Source organism: Hyperoodon ampullatus (assembly GCF_949752795.1).
Source record: "Hyperoodon ampullatus genome assembly, chromosome: 18".
NCBI lineage: Eukaryota > Metazoa > Chordata > Mammalia > Artiodactyla > Ziphiidae > Hyperoodon > Hyperoodon ampullatus.
This window is the reverse complement of record NC_136931.1, coordinates 5,180,751-5,199,235: the sequence shown is the minus strand read 5'-3', so window position 1 is coordinate 5,199,235 and position 18,485 is coordinate 5,180,751. Positions and strand designations below refer to the sequence as shown.

The 18,485-nt window shown below is 45.4% G+C and overlaps 1 protein-coding gene across 2 annotated transcripts in view; it reads left to right on the top strand.

Moving 5' to 3' along the window:
• The window catches only part of NECAB2 (N-terminal EF-hand calcium binding protein 2), a gene marked incomplete at its 5' end in the record, with an annotated part of 39,471 nt that overhangs the window by 6,694 nt on the left and 14,292 nt on the right, over nucleotides 1-18,485 (top strand). For both annotated transcript variants that reach the window (XM_079724277.1, XM_079724276.1), the window contains 3 exons: nucleotides 1,876-1,984; nucleotides 3,933-3,958; nucleotides 4,129-4,226. In XM_079724277.1, the coding sequence (XP_079580403.1) occupies nucleotides 1,876-1,984; nucleotides 3,933-3,958; nucleotides 4,129-4,226 (233 nt within the window). The remainder of the gene's footprint in view (nucleotides 1-1,875; nucleotides 1,985-3,932; nucleotides 3,959-4,128; nucleotides 4,227-18,485) is intronic.

The following is an 18,485-nucleotide window of genomic DNA, read 5'->3' as shown; positions in this document are numbered from 1 at the left end:
CTCCCGTCTGTGACATTAACACACGAGCCGGGAGAATTCCCTGGTGGTTCAGTGGTTAGGACTCCGAGCTTCCACTGCAGGGAGCACAGGTCTGATCCCTGGTCGGAGAGCTAAGATCCCGCATGCTGTGCGGGCAAGGCCGAAAAAACGAAAGAAAACAAACCTGAGCACCTGAGACAGGAAGTTGGAGGCACGCTGGACATTGCCCCAGCCCCCCACGTGCAAGCCCGTGCCCACTCTCGCATATTCCCCCTCTCTCAACACGGGCGGAGCCCAGCGCAAGGCGTGAGGATCTCCCTCTCCCGACTCAAAGTTGCCCTACTTTGAGCCCCTGCAGAGCTGTTGGCCGCAGAGATAGAAGCTCCAGAGCCTTTAAAATGTACGAGTGGCTTCTGCGTGGGTCCAAGTAGGTCTGCCGTGTCTGATTGGGTGGGTTGTGCCCTGCTCAAGGGCAGCTACTTGAGAGAGTTGAGGGCCTCAGATCCAGCCTGCACGGCCTCCCCTCCACGCGCTCTGATGCTGTACTGCATCTCCCCACCCCCCCATCAGGAAGCGCGTTTCTTTCTAATCAACACAACGTGCCATGTGGGCTCTCGAGGGCTTTGATTGCAGACTTGCCGGAAGTACTGAAGCGGGTCTGCAGAGAGGGGCTGGGGCTCACCCGTTTCCCTGACCTCCGCTGTCTCCCATAGATGCGGCCCCTTTAAGGAGGAGCCGGAAGCTGTCTAAGATCAGTGAGGAAGGGGCTGACTTCCGGGACGGGATGGGGAGGTGGGTGCACGGAGGAGAGCCCGGGAGGGAGGAGCGGGGGCTGGAAGCCTGGGGAGTCGCTGGAGTTCTGCTGGGAGCCCCTCTCTCAGGGGCCCGGCTGCCCCAACCCGTGAGAACTTCCCCAGCAGATGCTGGTACCCAGGGCAACCGCAAGTGGAGCCCGAAAAGGTGAGACGGGGAGGGAGGCGTTGGGACAGATAGGTCAGCTGTGAGGGCCCCTTGTCCAGAGCCCCACCCCTCTCCATCCCAGAGCCCCAGGCCTGGCATCACCTCCCCCGGGGGTTGGCATCCTCAGGGCTGCATCCGTGGCCCGGTGAGTGCCACCATTGGCAGAGGGCCCACGTCAGACCCTGTGAAGGCAGAGTGGAGAGGGGTCATTCCCTTCCCAGAATCCGGACCTGGGTGCTGAGGCGGAGATGATTAAAGTGTGCGGAGGTGTTCTTGGGGCTTCCCTGGTGGCGCAGTGGTTGAGAGTACACCTGCCGATGCCGGGGATGCGGGTTCGTGCCCCGGTCAGGGAAGATCCCACATGCCGCGGAGCGGCTGGGCCCGTGAGCCATGGCCGCTGAGCCTGCGTGTCCGGAGCCTGTGCTCCGCAACGGGAGAGGCCACAGCAGTGAGAGGCCCGCGTACCGCAAAAAAAAAAAAAAAAAAAAAAAAGTGTGCGGAGGTGTTCTGGGCTTTTGGAACCAACAGAGAGGGGTCATCAGACTGCCTCCAGGCGGTCAGGTGACTGGGAGAGAAGGTGGCCTGACAGGCTCAGGTGTGCTCTATGTACTTGTTGACTGTGGGGCTTAATGAGCCCCAGCATTTGCTGGTTTGGGGATTATCTGTAAATTATCTGTAAATGGTGTTGGTCTGTTGGTTTGGGAATCAGCTAGATGTGTCCGTGATCTCCGTGAACTGGGGTTGGCTGGTTAATTTGGATCAGCGGCAGCGGCAGCGGCAGGGATCTGAGCTGGGGTTTATCTGCTAGTTTGGGAAGTAGCAGGGCAGGCGCGGATTACCTGGCTGGAGTTTCTCTGTTGATTTGGGCGTTGTCCGGGTCTGGGGATGTCCCATCTGTTAGACACCAGCTGCTTGCCCCCCACCCCTTCCTCGCAGATGACGGGAAGTTATCCTTGGAGGAATTCCAGCTCTTCTTTGCAGACGGCGTCCTCAACGAGAAAGAACTAGAGGGTCTCTTCCACACCATCGACTCCGACAATACCAAGTGAGCTAAGTCCTGGGGGCTGGGGCCGGGAGGTAGCGTTTACCCTTCTCTCACAGTGGCCAGTCTCCACTGCCCACCCCCCTGGAGGCACGGAGACCTCAAAGTCCCCAAACCAGCGAATCCAGAAGTCCCATCTGTTTGGCCCCGACTGGCCCGGGCGACCTGGGGAGTGGACAGGTTGATGCTGCGTTGGCAAGTGTTTGTCTTTTCTGAGCACACATGGCGAACCTGGGAGAGGCCGTAGATTTGCAGAATATACACCGGCTAACGAAAGGGAGAGATGAGCCACCTTGACCTGGTTCTGACCCCAACGCCCTGTGCTTACCCCCAGTCTCACCACGAGCTCTGTGATCCTCTCCAGATCCCATCTTAAACCAAACTGGTCCTCACTCTGACCTGAACTCTCTTTCTCACCCTATACCTAATTACCTTTTTTCCAACCCAGCCGGAACCCTAACCTGTGTCTCAGTCAATCCCAAACTCCGACCCCAACCCTCAAACTCTAAATCCCTAAGTCGAGTGCAAAGTGCGCATTGTACTCACACGTGCCGACCCTTCCCAACCCGAACTCCAGCCTTGCCCTGAGTGATCCCCAGGCAGGTGAGGCCCGAGCCCCCTTCTCCACGCCACACCTGAGTTCCTCGGGACTGTTTGGAGTAGATTGGATAAGCTGGGGTCCCCTGTGACAGGCTAAAGATGGTCTGGACGACGAGCTGCCACCAGGCCCGTTGGCAAGGGACACAGCACGGAGACGCCTGGGGCCAGAAGTGGGGCAGGCGGAGGGGGAAAGGCACCTTGAAAGAAACGGCTTTCTGCCGCAGCCTTTGTTTCTGGAGCGAGATGGAGGGTCTGAGCAGTTCCTGCAGCGCCCCGGGGAGCTTGAAAGGGGAGCTGGAAAGGGCTTCGGCAGGTGCCTGTTGATGATTCATCCTCATTCGGGCAGCTGGGTCTGGGGGGAGGTGGCAGTGGTGGGCGTATATGAGTGCGGGCGGGCGGACTTCCCACTAGCAAAGGCCAGACCTCTAAAGACCTTTGGGTGTCTTCTTTCCACCGTTCCCCAGAGTGTGAGCTGTAAACACCCCCTCCTTGGGATGCTAAACAGGCTTTCTGCCCAAAACCGTTCACACGGCTCAGAAAGGTCAGTGAAATGCTGCTTTGAGCACAATTAAGCAGGCTTCGTTTCTGCAGGACTTGGCAGAATTTTTCACCAGGTGATGCGGGTTGGGGGAACCTCCAAGACAGAGTTTGCAGGGCCTTTTCCCGGAAGCCTCTTGATGAAGCCAGCACACTGTAGGCCGGCGTCTCTCAGTGAGGGAACTGGGGCCCAGAAAGGGAAGGTTACCAGAACCTGCACAAAGCCCAGGTCCCTTGGTGTCCGCCGCCAGCACCCCGCCCCGCTGTGTCTGCGTTCTGAGGCTGCCGCCTGCGCCTTCCCCGGCGTGGGTGGCCTTCCCGTGCTCGGCCTCCTCTGCGGAAGGACAGGAGGATCCCAGGCCTAGAGTGAGAGCAAGGAGGGCAACCTGCACCCCCAGCAGGAGCCCAGGACCCAGCAGGCAGGGATGCCCCGGGGCAGTGCGCCGTGTGAGAGTTTTGTTGACAGCCTGTAATAGCCATGGGCTATTCCTCTCCCTTTTCCCAGCCCCCGGTTTAGCCCCACCTGCTCCTGATGTGGTGGGCAGGCTTTGGGAGAGGAAAGGGGTGGCGAAGCATGGTGAGGGGGTCAGACAGACGCACAGACATGGAACCCCCTGGAGGGGGCGGCACCCTTCACCTGCTGTTCCCGCACCCGTAAAGCCGGGGTCACAGTGCCAGCACATAGGGTGAAAAGAGAAGAGGCCCGGGAGGTGTTTTACCGGCCACACCAGGCTGTGCTCGCTAGGGAGGGAAGGAGGGCGGGAGGCACGGGACAGGCTAGTCCCTGAGTCCTTCTCATTCTCTGTCTCTGCAGCCATGTGGACACCAAGGAGCTGTGTGGTAGGTGCTGGCTGTGCAGGGACCGAGGCTTGGGTGGGGTGTGTTTTTTGTGAGGGGAGGGGACTGGGGAGAGGCAATGAACGAGGGGCACAGATGGGATTGGTGGGAGGACCCAGGGGGAGGGGCATGATCCTCCTATGACCTTTGACCCCTGCCTTCCCTTCCCCCAGATTACTTTGTGGACCACATGGGGGACTACGAGGACGTCCTGGCCTCCCTGGAGACCTTGAATCACTCTGTCCTGAAGGCCATGGGCTACACCAAGAAGGTCAGCAGGTGTGGGTGGCCCTTGGGGGTCCAGGGCTTGAGTGCTGGTTTGGTTCTACATTTCCCCAGAACATCCTCACGCAAGGGTGCCTGGGTGTGTGATGACAAGTGTTGGGCGAATCTGGCTCTGCAGTGGGCTTCGCTTGGGGCTTCTAGAGAGAGTGAGGGAAACTGTGAAGTGCCTGGAGTGGCTCGGCGCACGGCACTGTCTGGCCGTGTCTGGTTCACAGCGTGAGGCCGTTTCCCACAGTTGGGCTTGGTCCTGGGGTGGAGCCCTAGAAAGGAAACGGCAGTCACACTGAGGACTCCAGGGTCCTTGGACAGGTGTCAGACCTGACGATGCTACGCCCTTTACAGGGTTACGGATGGGGCGGGATGGGGGTGGATTTGAGCATCTGAACTTGACCGGGAATCTGAGGGTGTCTGGGGTGAGAACGCCGTGTCCAGACGAGGAGGCGTGAGCTGGGCAGTGGATCCATTAGGAGTGTTGGGAGGGAGACAGGGGCAGGGCTCTTTGTGTGTCCTGGGCAGAGGGCTTGGGGTGGCCTCAAAGTCTGTGCCCGCAGGCCTGTCACCTTCTTGTTGGCATTTATGCCCTGGAGGAGGGCAGGAGGAGGGAGATGGGGCAGGTTGTGGGCTGGGCGTCATTGTAGCTCAGATGGACATAAGCAGCCCACCTCCCAGCTCCGTTTCCCACCTGTGAGTCTGCACCGGCTCTGGCTGGTGCTTCTGGGGGGAGCAGTGGGGTGTGTTCCTTCTCTGTATCCACGGAGAAGAGTCACCGTGAATTTCCCGAGGATCTCCGACAGCCAGGATTAAACGCTCACTTAATCCCCCCAGCAACCCTGTGGGTAGTGACACTCAATCATAACTATAAGTGACATAACCATGGAAACATAGCTTTCATAACTGTGGAAACAGGCTCGGAAAGGTGAACCCTGTAGGGTCGTGGCCAGACATCCAGAGCTTCCTGCTGAAATGGGAGGGGAAACTGACTCAGGGACCCGGCCGGAGGTATGGAGCACAGCATGGGACCAAGCTGACCAAGGCGTGTAGGAGGGAGTGGGCCACGCTGTGATGGACATGTAATGCCCGAGGGCGTGCAGCACACCTGAGCTGTGGGAGCTCAGGAAAGACCAGCCCCACCTGCTGGTTGAGGCCAGGGAGCTTAGCTGATGAAGTCAGCCAGACCAGGTTGAAGGACCCCAGCCAGTCACTTCTTTTTCTGAACCTCAGTTTCTCCATCTGTGGAATGGGAGCATTCACCTTATAGAGTCCTTACAAGGACTGAACAAAGTAAGAGGTCTCTAAGCTGCTTAGCACAGGGTCTGGCACAGAGCAAAGGCGACTATTAGTATTATTAGGCCCCTATTGTGTGCCCAGTCATAGGAAAGATCAGTTCTGTATGTTTTGTTCAGATGCTACTTGGTTCCTGCTCTACCAGGTGTTGGAGAATCCCTTTCTTCCCATATATCCAAACACAGCTGGGCCTGATCCTGAACCTCCACGAACCCACATTTCCATTTGTGTCCTAGCGTCATGCTGTTTTGAGTGTTGGTGTTTGAAGTATATTTTAATGTGTGAGACCAGTTCCCTTTCCTTGTTCATCCTTGGACACTTTGATATTCTGAAAGTATCAAGATGGGCAGGGGGTTAGAAGGCAGCATGGAAAGCCCCCAAGCTCTGGAACCCTTGTGCAGTGTGTCAGCCCCAGCTCCGCTCCTCACGGCTGAGTGAGGCACACTGGATGCCCACATGGGACTCCTTGCGATTGAACTCACCTCCTTGAGCCTCAGTTTTCAAATCTGGGAATGGAGCCACAGCCCAGCAATGTTGTCTTCCGTATTAATAAAACGTGTACTTGTTTCTTGGTCTTTGGGCATAACTATTCAGAGATGTGACACAATTCTCTATCAAGAGACGATTTTATTTTATTTTTTAAATTTTATTGGAGTATAGTTGACTTACAATGCTGTGTTAGTTTCAGGTGTACAGCAAAGTGATTCAGTTATACATATATTCATTGTTTTTCAGATTCTTATATAGGTTATCACAGATTATTGAGTAGAGTTCTCTGTGCTATACAGTAGGTCCTTGTTGGTTATCTATCTCATATGCAGTAGTGTGTGTGTGTTAATCCCAAGCTCCTGATTTATCCCTCCCGCCTCCCCACGTTTCTCCTTTGGTAACCATAAGTTTCTTGTCAATATCTGTAAATCTGTTTCTGGCTTTTTTTAATCTCTTCAAAATATTGTGTGTTTTTGGTTGTTTAAAATTTTCTATCGGAGTATACTTGGTTTACAATGTTGTGTTAGTTTCAGGTGTACGGCAAAGTGAATGTTATATGTATATATCCATTATCTTTCAGATTATTTTCCCATATAGGTTGTTACAGAATATTGAGTAGTGTTCCCTGTGCTATGCAGTAGGTTCTTATTAGTTATCCATTTTATTTATAATAGTGTGTATATATTAATCCCAGTCTCCTAATTTATCACTTCCCCCCATGTTTCCTCTTTGGTAGCCATAAGTTTGATTTTGATATCTGTGAGTCTGTGTCTGTGTTGTAAATAAGTTCATCTGTATCATTTTTAAAAAAATTAGATTTCACATATGAGCGGTATCATATGATGTTTATTTTTCTCTCTCTGACTTACTTCACTTAGTATGATAATCTCTAGGTCCATCCATGTTGCCACAAATGACATTATTTTATTCTTTTTTATGGCTGAGTAGTATTCCATTGTATATATGTGCCACATCTTCTTTATCCATTCTTCTGTCAGTGGACACTTAGGTTGCTTCCATGTCCTGGCTATTGTAAATAGAGCTGCAGTGAACATTGTGGTACATGGCTCTTTTTGAATTATGGTTTTCTCAGGGTATGTGTCCGGTAGTGGGATTGCTGGGTCATATGGTAGTTCTATTTTTAGTTTTTTAAGGAACCCCCATACTGTTCTCCATAGTGGCTGTATCAATTTACATTCCCACCAACAGTGCAAGAGGGTTCTCTTTTCTCCACACCCTCTCCAGCATTTGTTGTCTACACCTTTTGATGATGGCCATTTTGACCGTGTGAGGTGATAACTCATTGTAGTTTTTTTTGGCTGTGTTGGGTCTTTGTTGCTGTGCGCAGGCTTTCTCTAGTTGCAACAAGCAGGGGCTACTCTTCGTAGCGGTGTGCAGGCTTCTGTTGTTGTGGAGCACGGGCTCTAGAGCCCAGGCTCAGTAGTTGTGGCGCACAGGCTTAGTTGCTCCACGGCATGTGGGATCTTCCCAGACCAGGGGTCGAACCCATGCCCCTTGCATTGGCAGGCGGATTCTTAACCACTGTGCCACCAATCCCTCTGACTGTAGCTTTGATTTGCATTTCTCTGATAATTAGCGATGTTGAACATCTTTTCATGTGCTTTTTGGCCATCTGTATGTCTTCTTTGGAGAAATGTCTACTTTGATCCTCTGCCCACTTTTTTGATTGGGTTGTTTGGTTTCTTTTGATATTGAGCTGTATGAGCTATTTGTATATTGTGGAGATTAAGCCCTTGTCGGTCTCTTCGTTTGCAAATATTTTCTCCCATTCTGTGGGTTTTTTGTTTTGTTTATGGTTTCCTGTGCTGTGCAAAAGCTTTTAAGTTTAATTAGGTCCCATTTGTTTATTTTTGGTTTTATTTTCATTACTCTAGGAGGTGGATCAAAAAAGATCTTGCTGTGATTTATGTCAAAGAGTGTTCTTCCTATGTTTTCCTCTAAGAGTTTTATAGTGTCTGGCCTTACATTTAGGTCTTTAATCCATTTTGAGTTTATTTTTGTGTATGGTTGTAGAGAATGTCCTAATATCATTCTTTTAAGCTGCTGTCCAGTTTTCTCAGCAGCACTTATTGAAGAGACTCTTTTCTCCATTGTACATTTTTGCCTCCTTTGTCATAGATTAGGTGACCATAGGTGAGTGGGTTTATCTCTGGGCTTTCTATCCTGTTCCATTGATCTACATTTCTGTTTTTGTGCCATTACCATACTGTTTTTGTTGTTGTGGTGGTGGTGGTGGTGGTGGTGGTAAGCAGGCCTCTCACTGTTGTGGCCTCTCCCGTTATGGAGCACAGACTCTGGATGTGCAGGCTCAGTGGCCATGGCTCACGGGCCCAGCCGCTCCGCGGCATGTGGGATCTTCCCAGACCAGGGCACGAACCCGTGTCCCCTGCATCGGCAGGCGGACTCTCAACCACTGTGCCACCAGGGAAGCCCTACCATACTGTTTTGGTGACTATAGTTGTAGTATATTCTGAAGTCAAGGAGCCTGATTCCCCCAGCTGTTTTTCTTTCTCAGGACTGCTTTGAATATTCGGGGTCTTTTGTGTTTCCACACAAATTTTAAAATGTTTTATTCTAGTTCTGTGAAAAATGCCATTGTTAATTTGGTAGGGATTGCATTGAGTCTGTAGATTGCCTTGGATAGTATAGTCACTTTGACAATATTGATTCTTCCAATCCGAGAGCGTGATCTATCTGCCTCTGTTTGTGTCATCTTCGATTTCTTTCATCAGTGCTTACAGTTTTCAGAGTACAGGTCTTTTGTCTCCTTAGGTAGTTTTATTCCTAGGTATTTTATTCTTTTTGATGTGATGGTAAAAGGGGGAGGATTTTAACATCTACCAATACAACCTAAAGCAGTTTGCAGGATTTTTGCTGTTAGAGTGTACCAAAGGCTGCATGATTTCCTAGTGATGGTGGTGATGCTATGATAGGTTGTCACAATGGTGACTGGCGTCTCTTGCATGTTTTCTAACCAGTTTTTGTTTGGAGAAGTGCAGCTCGTTGATTATTTCAAATACTTCTCTTGCATCCGTTGATTTAAGATGACTCATTTGCTTTTGTAGATATGCAGTCATAGTATTATTGTTAACTAGTGTAGTTACTATCTTCATTTCTGATATGTGTTCCTCCTGTTTCTCTGTTGTGTCCTGCTGCGTTTACCCTGAATTCTCAAACACTGTAATGGCACTACGTCAGACATCCTTGTTTTGCTCCTGATGTTCAAATGCATCTCTCTAGTAGTTCTTCACTAATTATAATATTAATAGCAGCTCTTATTTTAGAAACCTCTTCAGTCTGTTAAAAAATATTTTTGTGTTCCCTTCGTTAAATGTTGCCTTAGGGGGTGGTAGTGAATTTTTTTTCAAATGCCTTTTTGGTATTTTTTTTTTCAGGGATCATATGATTTTTCTTAAACTATTGATAGGGTAGATTCTATTATTAGATTCTCTCCTATTGAACAGTCCTTAGCTTCCTGTGATAAACCCTAATTGGCACATTATTCTTTTACCACAGTTGCTGAATCTTGTCAGTAGCTGAGTGTTTTATCTCTGTCTCTATCAGGAATTGAGATTGGGTGATAGGGAGTGAATTGTAGGTGGCTTTGAATATCTTTCTGTGTGGGAATCAGCTTCTCTATCTTAGAATCATGTTTCTATTCAAAAATAGAAAGAATTAATCCATAGACTTGGGTGGAGGTACTAAACGGGGAGGGGATTATTATAATAGTGATTTTAAAGTCAATCCTAATTTTAGGTAAATTTTTGGTGTCCATTTTAGTATATTTTTAAACAAAACTGCCATGGACATGTTCAGTTTTATGATCGATTATGCATAGTATGTTCTTATGATTTTTTTTTAATTTTAAAACATTGAAACAAAACAGGCACATAATGCAGATTACGTTTAATAAAATATCTGCTATTACAGCTCAGGTCTTGATTTAAATTTTGTACTATTTTGCTACATTTAAACTTCTATTTAACAGAGTTTTGCCTGTTTTAATTAGTTGTTTCTAGAAACGAGCCCCTGACATGTTTATTTAAATTTAATTTATACAGTACGTTTTCTCCTGTATTTATTTTTTAAATCCTTTTCTTTCCTTTAAAAAAAATCTTTTGTACTGAAGTATAGTTGATTTGCAATATCGTGTAAGATTCAGGTGTACAGCACAGTTCAGTTATATATATATATATATATATTCTTTTTCAGTTTCTTTTCCCTTGTAGGTTATTAGATAATATTGAGTAGCATTCCGTGTGCTATACAGTAGGTCCTTGTTGGTTATCTGTTTTATATATAGTAGTGTGTATATGTTAATCCCAGCTTCCTAATTTCTCCCTTTACCCACCACCCTTTCCCCTTTGGTAAGCATAAGTTTGTTTTCTGTGTCTGTGAGCCTCTGTTTTGGAAATAAGTTCATTTGTGTCTTTTTTTTCTGTTAGATTCTACACGTAAGCGATATCATGATATTTGTCCTTCTCTGTCTGGCTTACTTCACTTAGTATGATAATCTCTAGGTCCATCCATGTTGCTGCAAAGGGCATTGTTTCATTTCTTTTTTATGGCTGAGTAATATTCCATTGTATATATGTACCACATCTTTTTTATGCATTCCTCTGTCAGTAGACATTGAGGTTGCTTCCATGTCTTGGCTATTGTAAATAGTGCTGCAGTGAACTTTGGGGGTGCATGTATCTTTTTTTTAAAATTTTTATTGGGGTGTAGTTGATTTACAATGTTGTGTTTCAGGTGTACAGCAAAGTGAATCAGTTATACATATACATATATGCACTCTTTTTAAGGTTCTTTTCCCATATAGGCCATTAGAGAGTATTGAGTAGAGTTCCCTGTGCTATACAGTAGGTCCTTATTAGTTATCTATTTTATATGTAGAAGTGTGTACATGTCAATCCCAATATCCCAATGTATCCCTCTCCCCCCTTACCGCCTGGTAACCATAAGTTTGTTTTCTACATCTGTGACTCTGTTTCTGTTTTGTAAAAAAGTTCATTTGTACCCTTTTTTTAGATTCCACATATAAGCGATATCATATGATGTTTGTCTTTCCCTGACTTATTTCACTCAGGACGACAATCTGCAAATGGCATTATTTTGTTCTTTTTTTATGGATGAGAAATATTCCATTGTATATAGGTACCACATCTTTATCCATTCCTCTGTTGATGGACATTTAGATTGCTTCCATGTCCTGGCTATTGTAAATACTGCTGCAGTGAACATTGGGATGCATGTTTCTTTTCGAATTATGGTTTTCTCCAGGTATATGCCCAGGAGTGGGGCTGCTGGGTCATATGGTAGTTCGATTTTTAGTTTTTTGAGGAACCTCCATACTGTTCTCCATAGTGGCTGTATCAATTTACATTCCCACCAACAGTGTAGGAGGGTTCCCTTTTCTCCACACCCTCTCCAGCATTTATTGTTTGTAGATTTTTTGATGACGGCCATTTTGACTGGTATGAGGTGGTACCTCATTGTAGTTTTGATTTGCATTTCTCTAATAATTAGCGATGTTGAGCATCTTTTCATGTGCTTTTTGGCTATCTGGATGTCTTCTTTGAAGAAATGTCTGTTTAGGTCTTCTTTCCATGTTTTGATTGGATTGTTTGTTTTTGATACTGAGCTATATGAATTGTTAATATATTTCAGCATTTAATTTCTTGTCAGTCACATTGTTTGCAAATATTTTCTCCCATTCTGTGGGTTGTCTTTTCATTTTGTTTATAGTTTCCTTTGCTGTGCAGAAGCTTTTAAGTTTAATTAGGTCCCATTTGTTTATTTTTGGTTTTACTTTCATTACTCTAGGAGGTGGATCAAAAAAGATCTTGCTGTGATTTATGTCAAGGAGTGTTCTGCCTATGTTTTCCTCTAAGAGTTTTATAGTGTCTGGCCTTACATGTAGGTCTTTGATCCATTTTGAGTTTATTTTTGTGTATGGTGTTAGAGAGTGTCCTAATTTCATTCTTTTAAACTGCTGTCCAGTTTTCCTGGCACCACTTATTGAAGAGACTCTCTTTTCTCCATTTGTACATTCTTACCTCCTTTGTCATAGATTAGGTGACCATAGATGAGTGGGTTTATTTCTGAGCTTTCTGTCATGTTCCATTGATCTATATTTCTGTTTTTGTTTGTTTGTTTTTGTGGTACGCGGGCCTCTCACTGCTGTGGCCTCTCCTGCGCAGGCCCAGCAGCCATGGCCCACGGGCCCAACCGTTCCGCGACATGCGGGATCCTCCCGGACCGGGGCACGAACCCACGTCCCCTGCATCGGCAGGCGGACTCCCAACCACTGCGCCACCAGGGAAGCCCTATATTTCTGTTTTTGTGCCAGTACCGTACTGTTTTGATGACTGTAGCTTTGTGTAGTATATTCTGAAGTCAAGGAGCCTGATTCCTCCAGCTCTGTTTTTCTTTCTCAGGACTGCTTTGGCTATTCGGGGTCTTTTGTGTTTCCATACACATTTTGAAATTTTTTGTCCTAGTTCTGTGAAAAATGCCATTGGTAATTTGATAGGGATTGGATTGAATCTGTAGATTGCCTTGGGTAGTATGCTCATTTTGGCAATATTTATTCTGTATCTACTACTGAATCTACTGTATTTATAGTTTTTATCATTATTATTTCCTACCACCTATTTCCTTAGGTTTATTGTTGTTGCTATACTTTTTCATATGTGAAAAGGAATGCTTAAATTTTTTTGGATAATAAAGTTTGAAATTTTAGAAATCTACCTTTGAATGATACTTTCACTGCAATGATAGATTTTAGTATATAGGATTAATATTTCCTCTCAATATTCTCTGATAGTTTGTTATATCCTCACTCATTTCTCATTTCATGGTATTAGGATAAAACCAAGTAACCAGTAGTTTGTGTTCTATCTTTTTAAATTTTTTTGAGATTTCTTCATTGCATATTATTTTGATTTAAAAAAAAATTTTTTTTAATTTGGTTGTGCAGGGTCTTAGTTGCCGCAGGCAGGCTCCTTAGTTGTGGCATGCGAACTCTTGCTGCCTGCATGTGGGACCTACTTCCCTGACCAGGGCTCACACCCAGCCCCCTGCATTGGGAGCGTGGAATCTTATCCACTGCGCCACCAGGGAAGTCCCATATTATTTTGTTTTTATAATTCTCCCATGGATACTTGGGAAGAAGATGTGGATCATACTTTCAGAGTATAAAATCTGAAAATAGCTATCCCTTCTTTGTTGTGAAATATATGTTGTTAAAAGACAACTGTGTAAAAAGGTAAAGTTGTCTCATATAAAGTATACACATGTGAAAGATTTTATTTAACTCCTTAATTTGAGAACCAGTAAGATGTTACACTGTCTCCAAGGAAAATTCAAAGAACATTTGCCATGTATATAGGCAACCAGGAATTCTGAGATGAATCTGTGAATAAATGCAAAATTGGTCACTGTCCACAGGACAGTAGTCAGTTGAATTCTGCCAGACAAAATTCATATGCATTTCTGTGGATGAGAATTATTTGCATTTTTGTCACGTTTTTACATGCTAGAGTTTTTTTGTTGTTTTGTTTTTAAATTTTATTTATTTTTTGGCTGCATGGGGTCTTCATTGCTGCACGCAGCCTTTCTCTAGTTGCAGTGAGCAGGGGCTACTCCTCGTTGCGGTGGCTTCTCTTGTTGCAGAGCGCGGGCTCTAGGTGCATGGGCTTCAGTAGTTGCAGTGCATGGGCTCAGTCGTTGTGTCTCGCGGGCTCTAAAGCGCAGGCTCAGTAGCTGTGGCGCACAGGCTTAGTTGCTCCGCAGCATGTGGGATCTTCCTGGACCAGGGCTTGAACCCGTGTCCCCTGCATTGGCAGGCGGATTCTTAACCACTGCACCACCAGGGAAGTCCTACATGCTAGAGTGTTAAAAGTAGCTCCCAAACAAGGAAAGACCTAGATAACCTAGAAGAGTGTATTAGACAAGGAACCAGTAATCTTTCTTGCCCATTTAAAAGACTTTTACATTTTCCCAGTAATGCCCTTTACAATGGACATTTATTATTTCTAATTTATCTGTCCTATGGGACACTGCTGAACTAATTTCTCACACTAAGTTGTGTTTTGACATTTAATCTTTAAAATTCTAATATTTCCTTCCTGTTTATTTAGCCATGCCATTTGACGCCTATAGACCTTGTTGTAATACTTTTGTTACCTAAATGGTACATATTCAAAGTTTAGGAAGTGGAGAAAAATATAAAGAAAAATTTCAAATCACTTCTAATTCCCACTATCTCTAACCACTGTTACCATTTTATTACCATTGAGCCTTTTTTTCTATGGGTATTTCTCTAATACACTTAAAATCATTCTGTATACAAAAATGTTCTGCCTTTTTTCACCTAACGTTTTAACAAACACCTTTCCCATGTTAATAAAACTGTTTAAAAGTATCATTTTCAATATTCTTACTTAAATTTACATACTATTCCTCTGTTCTTGGGGATGTTAGATTATTTCCAGGTTTTTGCTATTATCAATTAACACTAACCTTGGGACATCAGTGTTTGTCCACATTTTGCATTATTTCTTAATAGATTATCAAAAGTAGAGAATTACTGGGCAGTCTAAGGCTCTTGATATAAAGTAGAACTGCCTTATAAAGTGGTTATATTCATCTAACCCTACCTAGCCGTACTTGTAGCAATATCCTGTCCCATTGCACAAAGATTTAATAATGCACGAAGATTTAATAATGTCATGTCCTTGTAATGCATTACGCCTTCTGTCATTTATTCTTACCCTTTTAATCTTATGTAATACTTTCCCATTAAATTCTACCTTGATCGTGATATTGCAGCTTGTCCTAGTCATCCGATCAAATTTGGTAGCAGAATCTTTGCACAGGCTTTCCTTTGCAAACCCTTTGGCGCTCTTTTGCTTTATATATGCTTCCAGATGGACCTCGTTTAGTCAAATCTGGGACTGTGTCTTTACCCGGGGCAGTTTAGGCTGATTTTCTTTATTGTTATGATCTGTCTGGCCCGACTGCTGCCATAATCTTATATGCTTCCCATTTTTTAATGATCCTTCTTCTTTTTTGACATTTTACCTTTTGGTAGTCTGCTTTGTTTATAGCATTGATTATGATTTCAAAGGTAAACAGTCTAGTTTTCATTTTACTAGGGACTTCTAAAACATACACTGTTAACACTCTTAATCCTGTTTTTATACCTGGCTAATAACACTTTCTATGCCCTCTTGTCAAATTAAAACAATTTTTGAGATGATTGGCTCTTTTTCCATACTTTGACACTCTTCATTCCCTTAATCCAATGTGATTAAAATGTAACTATTAGTGATCAATGTTTTTACTTCCTAACCTCTGTAACCTTCATTTTCATTCGGGTGATCACCCTCACTTTTTTTCCACAACTTCCCTATTCAAGAATATTTTCCTGTGATTCAGCCCTAGAAGATTTGGGAGAAATTCCTAGGCATTCTTTGCCAGAAAGGTGCTCATTTGATAAACTTTCAGAGATCTGCAGATTTCTGAAGGTCTCCCTGTTACCCTGCATGTGAATAACTTGTCCACATATTGCGGAATTCCCAGCTCTGGCTCCTTCCCTCTGAAATCTGTGGAGCTGGCCTCTCAGCTGAGGCATCAGTGGTAGTGGAGGCCAGAACTGTACAAGCTGCATTTTTACTCTTTTGAAAATTTTGTCTTTTTTTTAATTCAACTAACCAGTTACACTTATTGATCCCTGACTGCACCCCGAGTCACTTATCTGGGTGCTTTTAACATACTCACTTGAGCTCGTTTTTCTGCTTGATGGCTTCTAGCAGCCTTTCTCTGTTTGTTCAGTTTTTGTTTTGTTTTGTTTTTATCTCGTTATGTATTCCTGTCCTTTGGGGTCATTTGTTTGTCCAGAGCCCATCGATCACTGGATTGCATGTGAGTTCAGCTGTCTGCTAGGAAGGATAATTGATCACTGCAGTGCATTAGGCTGCCGGAACCTGGCATGCTTTCTGCCGTCGGCTCCTTCCCCGTCGGGGCCTGCCGTCGGCGTGCCTCGTCCGACGGGTGGCGCAGGAGGTCCATCTCCACGCCTCCCCGTCTGCGTGCACCTCTCCTCTCGGCCCCTCTCCACCCACAGCCGTGTTCCCCGCCCTGGGCTTCATTTCTCAGTCTCTCTGCCTCTAGCCGTGGTTCCCTTGTGCAATTGTTGCTAATTAATTCCCAGTCAGAGTGATGGATGCTTTAAATTTTCTTTCCTTGAGAGCCCTTGCCTGGCTGGGGACTGGGCAGAATTCCACGGTGCCGGGGCAGGTGGCTCAGGAGGTAGGGTCTTGGTAGAGGAGGCCAGAGAGCAGCACAGGGCTTGAGGGACCAGCTTCCCAGCACAGTGTCATTTTGATCATTGTCATCCTGGAGTGGCCTGGCTAAGCCAGAGCCTTCTCCCTCTCACTTGTCTTCTGAAGCCAAAAGAAACTCAACAGGATCCAGGAACCTTGAGCAGTGTCTCAGCTGCAGACTCTTGACAAAAGGGGAACTGGTCTCACATCACAGAGCAAACTCCGTGGAAGACGCTCTTCATCTTATGTCCCAGAGTTCCTCTTCTCACGGCCTCTAAGCGCCCCACCTTTCCCCCCAGACTTCCCTCTCGTCCCCTCCCTCTGGGGACTGAGTCTCAGGCACTTTCTTTGGGGAGACAGTTTACTCTGGCTGCTTTGGATTCTCTCCTGTCACTCCTCAGAGAGGCAGCATGAAAGAATCCACCTTTTTATTTTTTATTTATTTATTTATTTATTTATTATTTTTTCGCGGTACGCGGGCCTCTCGCTGTTGTGGCCTCTCCCGTTGCGGAGCACAGGCTCCGGACGCACAGGCTCAGCAGCCATGGCTCACGGGCCCAGCATGTGGGATCTTCCCTGACCGGGGCATGAACCCACGTTCCCTGCATCGGCAGGCGGACTCTCAACCACTGCGCCACCAGGGAAGCCCCCACCGTTTTATTTTTAAAGGCAAAAGTTTATTGTTTATTTAGGGGACATACAGAACACTTAGGACACGCAGAATTCCCTTAACGAGAGAGATGGGATCTCGCTGTGTTGCCCAGGCTGGGGCGCTGTAGTTATTCCCAGGCACGATGCCACTACTGAGCAGCACAGGCGGGTTTTGGGGGGTTTTTTTGTTTTGTTTTTTAATTGAAGTATAGTTGATTTACAGTGTTTTGTTAGTTGTTTCTGGTGTACAGCAAAGTGATTCAGGTATATGTATATATATTCAGTTATATATATATTCTTTTTCATATTCTTTTCCATTATGGTTTATCCCATGAGATTGGATATAGTTCCCTGTGCTATTTAGTGGGACCTTGTTTATCCATTCTCTGTATAATAGTTTGCATCTGCTAATCCCAAACTCCCACTGGATCCCTCCCCCAACCCCCTCCCCCTTGGCAATCACAAGTCTGTTTTCTATGTCTGTTTGTTTCTGTTTCATAAATAAGATCATGTATGTCATATTTTAGATTCCACATATAAGTGACATATAGTGGTATTTGTCTTTCTGACTTCACTTAGTATGATACTCTCTAGATAATCTCTGCAAATGGCATTATTTCATTCTTTTTCGGTGGAGTAATATTCCATTGTATATATACATATACTGCATCTTCTTTATCCATTCATCTGTCGATGGACATTTAGGTTGTTCCCATGTCTTAGCTATTGTAAACAGGGCTTCTATGAACATAGGGGTGCATGTGTCTTTTTGAATTATAGTTTTGTCCAGATATGTGCCCAGGAGTAGGATTGCTGGATCATATGGTAGTTCTGTTTTTAGTTTTCTGAGGAAACTCCATACTGTTTTCCATACTGGCTGAACCAACTTACATTCCCACCAACAGAGGAGGAGGGTTCCCTTTTCTCCACACCCTCTCCAGCATTTGTTGTTTATAGACTGTTTAATGATGGCCATTCTGACCGGGGTGAGGTGGTACCTCATTGTAGTTCTGATTTGCATTTCCCTGATAGTTTTCGATGTTGAGCATCTTTTCATGTGCCTGTTGGCCATCTCTATGTCTTCTCTGGAGAAATGTCTATTTGGGTCTTCTGCCCATTTTTTGATTGGGTTGTTTGGTTTTTTGTTACCGAGTTGTATGGGCTGTTTGTATATTTTGGAAATTAAGCCCTTGTTGGTCACATCATTTGCAAATGTTTTCTCCCAGTCTGTAGTGTCTTGTCTTTTCTTTCTTTCTTTTTTTTTTTTATGGTTTCCTTTGCCGTGCAAAAGGTTATAAGTTTGATTAGGTCCCATTTGTTTACTTTTGCTTTTACTTCTATTGCCTTGAGAGACTGACCTAAGAAAACAGTGGTGTGTTTTATGTCAGAGAATAATGTCTTGCCTATGTTCTCTTCCAGGAGTTTTATGGTGTCATGTCTTATGTTTAGGTCTTTAAGCCATTTTAAGT